This window comes from Sus scrofa, chromosome 1 (assembly GCF_000003025.6).
Source record: "Sus scrofa isolate TJ Tabasco breed Duroc chromosome 1, Sscrofa11.1, whole genome shotgun sequence".
NCBI classification, from domain to species: domain Eukaryota; kingdom Metazoa; phylum Chordata; class Mammalia; order Artiodactyla; family Suidae; genus Sus; species Sus scrofa.
The window spans coordinates 196,195,187-196,206,644 of record NC_010443.5 but is presented as its reverse complement, the minus strand read 5'-3'; the positions used below and the strand labels follow the sequence as shown (position 1 = coordinate 196,206,644).

At 37.0% G+C, this 11,458-nt stretch overlaps 1 protein-coding gene across 4 annotated transcripts in view; it reads right to left on the bottom strand.

Moving 5' to 3' along the window:
* PLAA (phospholipase A2 activating protein) overlaps positions 1-11,458 on the bottom strand; it is a 43,611-nt gene that overhangs the window by 12,970 nt on the left and 19,183 nt on the right. For all 4 annotated transcript variants that reach the window (XM_021062719.1, XM_021062716.1, XM_003121873.6 and 1 more), the window contains exons 5-9: positions 9,919-10,086; positions 9,383-9,518; positions 6,476-6,645; positions 2,140-2,297; positions 596-815 (exon numbers count right to left, since the gene is read on the bottom strand). In XM_021062719.1, the coding sequence (XP_020918378.1) occupies positions 596-815; positions 2,140-2,297; positions 6,476-6,645; positions 9,383-9,518; positions 9,919-10,086 (852 nt within the window). The remainder of the gene's footprint in view (positions 1-595; positions 816-2,139; positions 2,298-6,475; positions 6,646-9,382; positions 9,519-9,918; positions 10,087-11,458) is intronic.

Below are 11,458 nucleotides of genomic sequence, written 5' to 3'. Positions count from 1 at the left end.
TGTACTATGGCCTCAGTTCCCAGGATTCAGAACTCAGGCTAATTATAATCCATTTCCTAGGATCCAGGACTCAAGACTAATGCCACTGGTTATACAATCTGTGGATTGGAATGAGAATCTAGTCCCACCTTTTAGATACTATATGTTAGAAACTTAAATGAATATGTGGAACACAAATCATATGTACAGGAAAACTCTCCACAGTTCAGCCCTAGATTTGATGCATAATTAATCATTTCAACCTCATGTGAAAACAGAATTTCTATTTGCTAAATTTCACCAAAATATATATTTTTAAAAGGAGCAAAAACAATATCAATTGCCCAAATTAGTTTATTATGTGAACAGTGTGGCTGTATTTTTGAAAGACAATTTATAATTGTTTCTATACCCACAGAATTACTATGTAATTTGAGGCTTAGAATTATAAAGCTGATGCAAAAACCTGTTGTAGATCTTGGTTTTCATTTAAACAGCTAATCAAAATGGGTGATTAAACACATCAAAAAAAAAAAAAAAACCAAAAACAAAAACAAAAAAAACAAGGATAATCAACTGACACTGATGGAAGTACTAAATACAAAGCCTAACTTACCTGTAAACGGGTCTGAAAAATTGGTGTTTCCAAGTCCCAACATCTGACCTTGAGTGTTATCAATAATAAATTTAGCCACCTGATCCAAAAACATAGGATTCAAATCATTCTTCTGCAAGAAGTTGTATGCAGTTAACCAAGGATCATCACTGATGTTATATGGCAGTTTATATGATGGTCCACCTTCATTGACATCAATTGAGAAAACATAATCGAATTCCTTTAATAGGAACATAAAAAGGCAATAAATGATTACTATCTACTCATATATATTAATGACAGATTTATTTTAATAATTATCGTACTAAACTTTCTCTACAGCTCAATGTTAAAATCTCCTGCTTGGCAAATAATGATTAATAGCAACCATGCACTGTAAGAACAGTATGTTCACTGGGAATGGAGGTAGGGGATGGGTTATGACTGCATATTAATTCTAAGGCCCAAAGGACAGTTTCCTTGGTTGATCTCAAGGCCAAAAGTATGAGTTGGTACCATGCCCCACTTGTGAAAACATGCTGGCATTATAAGCATAGCTGTGCAAGGTTCTTCTTGTCCTGTGAAGTTAAATACAGCTAAGCATGAAGCATTAAATGAAAGATGGCCCTGAAGCTCCTACTTGAAAATGGCTGGGAGTAGCATATGTATGTAACTACTAAAAGACATATAATGGCTAATCTATCACAAATGCAGCTCTTCTTACATGAAGAGTGATTTTTAAAAAATATTTTCAGGAGTTCCCGTCATGGCTCATTGGTTAACGAATCCGACTAGGAACCATGAAGTTATGGGTTCGATCCCTGGCCTTGCTCAGTGGGTTAAGGATCCGACATTGCTGTGAGCTGTGGTGTAGGTCGCAGACGCGGCTCAGATCCCGCGTTGCTGTGGCCCTGGTGTAGGCCAGTGGCTACAACTCCGATTAGACCCCTAGCCTGGGAACCTCCATGTGCCACAGGAGCGGCCCAAGAAATGGCAAAAAGACAAAAAAAAAAAAAAAAAAAAAATTTTTTTTCAAGACAGAGAGAATCTCCCCATAGAAATGCTTTTTTTGGTTTGTTTTTGGCTGTGTGTCTGGCACGCAGAAGTTCCTGGGTTAGGGATGGAAACTGAGCCACAGCAGTGACAATGCTGAATCTTTAACAGCTAGGCCAGCAGGGAACACAGAAATATATATATACATAGTCTTTTTGTCTTTCCTAGGGCCGCACATGGAGGTTCCCAGGCCAGGGTCGAATCAGAGCTGTAACCACCGGCCTACACCAGAACCACAGCAATGCCAGATCTGAGCTGCATCTGTGACCTACACCACAGCTTACGGCAATGCTGGATCCCTAACCCAATGAGCAAGGCCAGGGATCAAACCCACAACCTCATCGTTCCTAGTCGGATTCATTAACCACTGAGCCACGACGGGAACTCCAAGAAATACATTTTTAAGTGTCAAAACACTAAATAAAATTTTATTAGCATGTGGAAAGGGAAACAAAAACCTTTAATTTGTCTAATGCTTTAAGGTAATAGTAATTAGAAAGAAGTTGACATACTTTCCCTTCATATAAAACTTTTCCAGATGTTTGCTGATTAGCACCAGATGAGCCAACAACATCACCAATTTTTATCCACCTTCTTTCACTAACACTCCACTGATAGGCTTCGACTTTCTCCCCATCTCTGATGAGACGAGTCTGTCCTTCTCTGGTACCTTAAAATAAAAATTTTAAGAATCAAAGGGAGAATGGCAGAATAAAATTCAAAAACATCTAGATAGAAAAGTTTTAACATTAAAATTTCTACATGAAATAGAATATGTATTTTGGTTTAAAAGGACATTTCATTAAACAAAATTTTAAAAATGTAATTCTACTGGACAGTGGCCAAAAAGAAAATGATGGCTTTAAAAAAAAAATTCTATGGTTAAAAAAATGTGATTCTACTAGGAAGTAGCTGACCAGGAAAATAAAACAACTTTTATTAATGAATATCTTCTGACAGCACTTGAATTTCAGTGGCTGGGTCTCCATTCTTCTAGCTCCTTAGGCCAAGAAGAGTAGAAGAGTATGATTCATCTCTCTCAACCCTAACCCTTCAGCAAGTTCTATCAGCTCTATTTTTAAAACATAGCTAGAACATTACTACCACTTCTCACTGTCTCTACTGCTGCTACACAACAGGACAAGCCACCATTATTTCTCAGTTGGACTGATTCCATGGCCTCCTACTATAGGCCCTAGAGCTGCCTAGAGTCTATATTCAACCTAGCAACCACGGAAATTCTTTGGAAAGTTTAAGGTGCTTTTAACACACCTCTGTAGGGAGACCCTACAATGACTTCCCATCTCACTCTCAGTTAGTTTAGTTCCTTACAGTGGTGTACAAGGCCAAATATAATCTGTTCCTACTATCATCTCTGATCAAATCTTCCCCTATTCCTCCCATCACTCCATCACAACACTTCAATCAGAATCTTTACATTGGCCTATGGACACTACCCACACAGATGCTTGAAAGATTTGGTCCCTTGCTTCCTTAAGGACTTTACCTGAAAGTCACATTCTCAAAGCAAGGCCTTCAGTGGCAGAGACAGGTAGTTCTCTAGAAATGCATGATCTTATTCCAATGGGTAGAACTGTAGCTGTCTAGTCAAGGACTATACCTTATTCCTCCTGCAGTGCCTAGATTACACACTGAGTATTGATCAGTGGAATCTGGGTGGGTGTGATATTTGCCAGTTCTAGGCCTAGTTCATCATCTTCTACCCTCTTCTCTTACGCTGTCTGATGGTGGAATGTTTACACCCAAGAGAACCCTGGAAGGTTGTGTTGAAGATGGTGGTTTAAGCTTGGGTTCCTGAATGACCAAGAGAGCAAAATTTTTATACAAACATGCCCCAGCATACCCTGCCATCAACTGAACTTTAATTCTGCAACAAATAAAAGTTCTCCTGTGTTAAGCCACTGAGATCTTAGGATTTATCTGTTACAACAACTAGTGCTATCTTAAGTATTACACTTTCCTGACCACTGAATTTAAAATTTTAGAACCCAACTCCTGCTTTACCTGACATATTTGTATATTTACTAATTAACTTTTAAAATATCTGTCTCCTCCTGTAGAACATAAATTTATGACAACAAGATTTCTTTTGTTACCTCTATATTCCCCAGAACTTAGAACAATGCCTGGTATACAGCAGACACTTAGTAAATATTTATTAAACTTGTATATAAAGACAAAAAGACTACATTTTTGCAGAGAATTTTAAGAATATTAAAAATAAGATATTTATTGAACACAACAGTGGTGTTCAAACTTGCGTTTTCAAGATCTCTTTATAATCATAAAAGAGTCATTATTTAGAAGCCCAAAGAGCTTTTTTTAATGTGGGTTATATCACTTGACTTTGTTGAATTTGAAATTAAAAATGAGAATAAAATGTACGTACTTCATGGAAAATAGTACATGTTGAATAAATAATATTTTAGTGAAAAATAAGTAGTTTTAGGTATTTAGTAAGAAAACTATCATTGTTTTAGGCCTTTGTAAATCTTTTTACTATCTCTCTCAACAGAAGACAGCTGGATTATCATACCTGCCCCTGCACTTAATCATCTACAATCTGTTCTTTGGTTTTGGTGGTTTAAAGAAAATCCAGCATCACATGCATAATACAGTTGAAAATGAGAGGACTAATTTAACAGCCTTTTTGGAAAAAATGCGAATATTCTACAAGTAGTAGATCCTAAAGATTACAAATTTAGAATCTGAAACCATATTAATGAATTTTTTATGCTCTATTATAATAAAATCCGCTGGCCTATCTTATACATGTCTTACATATGTATGATTTTGTAAGACCACGAACTGGTCATTTGGAAAATACTGATTCACTGAACTATGCAGATCCTCTTACGTTTACACATTTTATTATTCAGCATCAAAAAATTGCATCTTCGGAGTTCCCGTCGTGGCGCAGTGGAAACGAATCTGACTAGGAACCATGAGATTGCAGGTTCAATCCCTGGCCTAGCTCGGTGGGCTAAGGATCCAGTGTTGCCGTGAGCTGTGGTGTAGGTCACAGATGCGGCTTGGATTCCATATTGCTGTGGCTGTGGTGTGGGCTGGCAGCTAAAGCTCTGATTAGACCCTGAGCCTGGGAACTTCTATGTGCTCTGGGTTCGGCCCTAAAAAGACGAAAAAAAAAAAAAAATTCATTTGTTAATATTACCATTGATATCACAAGTTTTCTAAAATTTTGATTTTCACTTGGAAGTTTGAATTTTATCTTTGGCTACAAATACCATCACTTGTTTTCCTTAAAGTGACATGTTTACTTTGTTCATTTTCCAAAAAATGTCTGCCAAACAGCTAAGCCTGAATAATCACAGTCATTCTTTGAAATAAAAATGGCGTTCCATGAAACTAGTGATAGTTCTAGTTCAGTCTTCAGTCTTCTCAAATGACTGCAGAAATACTTGTCCCTGAAATAAGTATACCATGGTACTTTGGTATACTTTACACTTTGAGATCCAGAGTATTAAAAAAGACAGGTATCAAAGGGACAAACTGTACTAAAATTAAATTTTAATGCTTCATCATGGACATTCCTTTTTTTTTTTTTTTGAGGCTGAAGCTGTGGCAGATGGAAGTTCCCAGGCTAGGGGTTGAACTGGAGCCGTAGCCACAGGCCTACACCACAGCCACAACAAAGTGGGTTTCCAGCTGTGTCTGCAACCTACACCACAGCTCACAGCAACACCAGATCCTTAACCCACTGAGCGAGGCCAGAGATGGAACCAGCATCCTCACAGAACCTTGTCAGCTTTGTTAACACCTGAGCCACAAGGGGAATGCCCATCAAGGACATTCTTAAGGGCAGATGTCTTTTTTTTTTATTTTTTAAACAACAACCACGTGCCAGTGAAGAACACAATGACTACCTGAACAGTCTGATGTCACTGATTTGATCTGTGTACTAAGGAGCCAGCAGTTTTACCCACCACTGCTTTTATACCATAAATGTAAACATTAACATAGTATAAAAGTCAAATACCACCTTAGTGTCACAGTTTTGACCATATGGATATCCTGAAAGGATCTCAGAATCCCCAGGGGTAAATGGACCAGTAACATAGGGAATCACAGATATAACCAACACAAGATTTCTTTTGAGACAAAATCCTATGATTTTAAACTCAAAGATCCCCAACTCATTAAGCAGGCACTGCAGTATTTAAACTCATTTTTAATCTATACAGTCTCTCTCAGAGAATCCAATCAACCAAAAGGTATTAAATGAGTGACTTTTGAATACTTACTATATATGAGCTAAATTATTAAGAGATTTATTTAAAAAAAAAAAGATCCTTGTTCATGGGAAACAGCTCAAAGTCTTTAAAATTGTGAGACAGAGGCAAGAAGAACTTGCTTTCTCACTGTGATTATGGGTAATAATAAAAATTCTCAGAGTTCCTGTCATGGCTCATTGGTTAATCAATCCAACTAGGAACGATGAGGTTGTGGGTTCGATCCCTGGCCTTGCTCAGTGGGTTAAGGATCCGGTGTTGCCGTGAGGTGTGGTGTAGATTGCAGATTCAGCTTGGATCCCATGTTGCTGTGGCTCTGGTGTAGGCCGACAGCTATAACTCTGATTAGACCCCTAGCCTGGAACCTCCATATGCCACAGGCGTGGCCCTAGAAAAGACACACACACACACACACACACACACACACACACACACACACACACACACACACACACACACACATGAGAATAATGCTAAATGACTTAACGAAGCAAGCTTTTTCCCCCCCATCACTCTAATTATTCCAAAAGGTAAGCATGGTAGCATTTTTTACTTCTAGATACACTGAAATATTTACCCGGTTCATTCAGATGTTCCCTTCCAGGAAGCTGTTCAGCATTAATGTCCCCTAAGTCACCAGTTTTGGAATCAATGGTTGCTTGAGAGAGTTCTCTTTCAAAAGCCTTGATTTCCTCAGCATTTGCTGTCCGATCCTCTGATTCAGTAAACACTCTAATAATACCATCACTGTAAGGAAACACAAACTGATTTTAAGTTATTGCCACAGTGTATTAACATCATCACACTTGAATGATCCAGGGCAAAAATAATCTGTATTTGTGAATATGAGAAATGTTACTATGCATTTATTGCTGAGTATAGAACTATGCTGATTTCAGCACATACTATGCTCTGTTACTTTCTAAAATAGTGGAAAAAGACTAAGGAAAAGGTCTCTGGTAAAGAATATATACATTCTATATCTATACATATACATATATATATAACACACACATATATTTAACATAGTTTTCAATTCCAAATTAAGACCTACAGGTTTAGCATATACTTTTAAAGTCATTATTACCTAAGTATTATTGTATAAAGAAGGGTAGTGAACTATCTAATTTATAAAGGGGAGTTTCTGTTGTGGCTTAGCAGTAACAAACCCGAATAGCATCCATGAAGATGTAGGTCTGATCCCTGCCCTCGCTCAGTGGGTTAAGGATCCGGCTTTGCCATAAACTGTGGTGTAGGTCACAGACATGGCTTGGATCTGGTGTGGCTGTGGCTGTGGCACAGGCCAGGAGCTGAAGCTCTGATTCGACCCCTAGGCCTGGTAACTTTCATATGCTGCAGGTGTGGCCATAAAAAGCAAAAAAAAAAAAAAAAAAAAAAATTATAAAGGGCTCAAATACCCAACATAGGCTTAGAAAATTGTAGATGCTCAAAATCCATTCATTAGAAAAATAGGCCTATCTTTACTATGCCATTAACTAGCAATGTAACCCCAATCAAGGAAAAAAAAAAAAAAAAGTAAGCTTCACTTTCCAACCTCTCTTCTCAGAAAAATGACTTCTATGATTTCCATAATTTCTTTTTTCTAAATTTCAGGTTAGGGGAGGCAAATTAGTCCCTTTCAACTGTACTAATTCTACTCAACTCTACAGAAATCTTTCTTACTTAACTTTCCATTAATAGCTGTTTTACCCTTTCAATTCATTTATTCTTCTTTAAACAAACTTAGGGCGAAAATAACTAAATCAACTAACTGACCCCCAGCTCAGCCCAGAAGTAAAAGACATTCTCTTCTTTAGACTCTGTATCCCTTATGTCTGTTGCCCTCTTTTTCCTCTTGCCTCGATGTCAAAGTAGTCTATAATCCTTTCCTTTACCTGTTTCTTCTTTATCTGTCTCCTCTCATTTACCTTTTTCTATCATTTTCTATGAAAATGAGATGTCAAAAAAGTCACTAATAACATCTTTCAAAGCAAATCCAAAAGCTTTCCTAATGAAAATTCCTTAACCCCTCATGCATTTTCTGACACTAATCACAATCTCCCTCCAAAATCTTTTGCCATCTCTGAATTTCAACATCTGGATTACTTTTTCTGTTTGCCTACTGGTTTCTCTTTCTCTATGCACATTGTATCACAAGTTCAGTCTTCAGTTTTCTGTTCCTTGCCCCCATGTTTCTTTCCTCAGAGAAAAATGTCTTGTCGCTAGACTCTGGGAGTTTTGTGCCAGTCTTCAGTCTCAGTTGTTACACTAGCCTCTGGTCCAACTGCCCATGACCCACTGGCCCAGGAAGTCAGTGTAGCTTAACACCACAGGGACTCCAGGAAGTCATTATCTTCTGCATCAAACCAATTCTCCCACTTCTCCATTTTTATTAATGTGGACTTCTAATTACCAAAGTTTGAAGTTATCCTTCTTTCATCCCCTTTCTGACCACTTTCCCTCCGCATTAGCTCATTTTTTGGTCTCCTATCCATTAGTACTTCAGGGCCAGTATTTCCCAACTTTACACCTTATTACTAAAGTAGCTTACTAATTTGCTTTCCTTTCCACTGTCACCACTAGTTAAATCTAACCTACATACTTAATAATTCACAAGTTCTGCTTTAATCATATCATTTCCTGCTTAAGAGCTTCAACCCTATAATCCCAAACATTAAATCTAAAAAATGCCTGGCATTCCAGATTCCACATAATTAAGCCCCACCTTACCACTAGTATCCATTGTTCCTCAGCATTGGTCCTCTACCATTTTCCTTTGTCTCCCATTCACATCACTCTTGGTCCCGTGCCACCATTTTACTTGTGCCTGTACCTGTCCTTTTGACAAAAATGCTTATTGCTGTATTGAGTTGTTAACTTTCAAAACCCAGTTCAAATTTCTTCTTCTCTGGAAAGTTTTCCCACACCAATCCCTATCTTCCCTAATTTCTTTTGCATTCAGTGTTTCAACTGCACAACCTGTAGTTCAATACTATTGTAATATATTATATATCATTAGTGTGAAAGCTGTATACCTTCTATTATTTTGTTTGGTAATAGAAATGTGCTTGTGGTCTTCTCAATTCACCTGAAATTCCCAAACTCTCATCTCTGTGCACTCTTTTTTTTTTTTTTTTTTTGTCTTTTTGCCTTTTCTAGGGCCACTCCTGCAGCATATGGAGGTTCCCAGGTTAGGGGTCTAATCGGAGTTGTAGCCCCTGGAGCTGTAGCCACTGGCCTACGCCAGACCCACAGCAACGCAGGATCAGAGCCGCGTCTACAACCTACACCACAGCTCACAGCAACACCGGATCCTTAGCCCACCGAGCAAGGCCAGGGATTGAACCCGCAACCTCATGGTTCCTAGTTAGATTCGTTAATCACTGTGCCACGAAGGGAACTCCATCATCTCTGTGCACTCTTAACACCTACCAACAGCCTAGACATATATTATTGATTAACTGACTAGAATATAAATAAATACCTCGCACCAACCACAATGTCACCATTGTTTAGCACACAGCAACACCATATAGACTGAGCTGGAAGTCGGATTGTTTGAGCACATTCCCCATGCTTCCAGATTCTCAGTGATCTGTCTTCTCCTGTTGTCACAAAATCTAAAATTTAAGAATACAGGAAAAATTAGTTTGAATAAATGAAATTAAGCACATTTTTATACACTATCTTACTAAATAGGCATGCTGATTTTTTAAACCCCAAAATATTAAAAGATTACAATATAAAATTTTACATCATTGTCACTTATGCCATATACAACTTCAAAAATCACATTTTTATATATTTCACATTTACACACTATACTTTACACCAATAAATTATACAAACTCTTTCCTCAGATACCCAAGAACCTTTTACAAAACCACCAAACCTGAATTAATATAAGATGATCATAGTTTTCTCTTTTAGTAAAAAAGAAAGATACTTTATATGAAATAAAGTTTCATTGAAACAATGCTCAATACAAAATTTTAAATATGCAGTATCAGATAATCTCACCTTTACAATTTGGAAAGACAGATATGCTATAAATATAATTTGTATGACCATAAAATACTTCAAGACACTCGCCAGTGATCTGCCACTTTCTAATACTAGCATCATTTGCACAGGAGAGAAATTCTGTTTCACTCAAAATTGCCAAGCCTCTTACACAGTCTTCATGCCCTATATATATTAAAAAAAGAAAAAGAATAACATAAATCAGTAAAAATGGATCATTTGGTTGTTGGCTCTATGTATCTTGCTAACATTATAAAACAAACCAGTGATATTAAAAAGTGATTTTCAAGTTAGAGATATTCATTATTTTTTCCCATAGAAAAGCTTAGTAGCCAAAATTTGTATTTTAGCTTTGGCAATTTTTTTTTTTTTTAATTTTTGGCCACCCTGCGGCACATGGAATTCCCAGGCCAGGGATCAGATTGGAGCCATGTTTGTGACTTATGCCACAGCTACGGCAAGATCAGATCCTTTAACCTACTGTGCCGGGCTGGGGATCAAACCTATCCTGGTGCTAAAGAGACAGCTTTGGCAACATTTTCATCATCAGTCTTACCGTACAATACTGAGATTAATATTCATAAAGCAATAACAAAAGAAAAATTAAGATTAGAAAAAATATTTCAATTGTATAGGAGTCTGAAAATCTTCATCATAGAGAAGTAAACTTTATTAAGATATGAAAGAATAGGCTAAAAGACATAAATTTATGTAAAACCACAAAAATAGAGCTAAAACAAGAATTCAAGTTGCCTGCCTCTTCTTTACCTCTTCAGAGTCAAATAACTTCTCCTATCCTTTTGCTTTAACCAAAATGTAAACATAAAGCCAAACATTGCTGCTTTGTGAAGGTGAATATTTCAAAATTCATATAAATACAGGCATTAAAATAATAAATGAAAAAATGGTAAAATTAAAACTAATGACTATTGCTTCTTTTAAAAGGCAAGAATTTTTAAAATTAAAAACTTTTTGCATTATGTTAGTTGTTTAATATATATAAATATATATATATACATATATTCCTCATCAATAAATTTTTTTAAAACTCCAGAAAATTCAATTTTTTCCAATATTAATTGAGGCACTGTATGGCGATAGTTTTTTTTAAATGATAAAACATTCTCAGAAGCTTATGATCTAATAAAGGAGATCATAAGTTAAAACCTTCCCATGCTCAGTACTTCCTGATTGAGATTAACTATAACAGATTAATAAAAGCTTGACACAGGAGTTCCCATCGTGGCTCAGTGGTTAATGAACCCAACTGGTATCCATGAGGATGTGGCTTTGATCCCTGGCCTTGTTCAGTGGGTTAAGGATCCGGTGTTGCCATGAGCTGTGGTGTAGGTCACAGATGAGGCTTAGATCCTGCGTTGCTATGGCTGTGGTGTAGGCCGGCAGCTGTAGCTCTGATTAGACATCTAGCCTGGGAACCTCTGTATGTCGCAGGTGCAGCCCTAAAAAGACAAAAAACAAAACAAAACAAAAAAAACAACAAACTAAACAACTTGACACACATATTTTATGGTTGAAA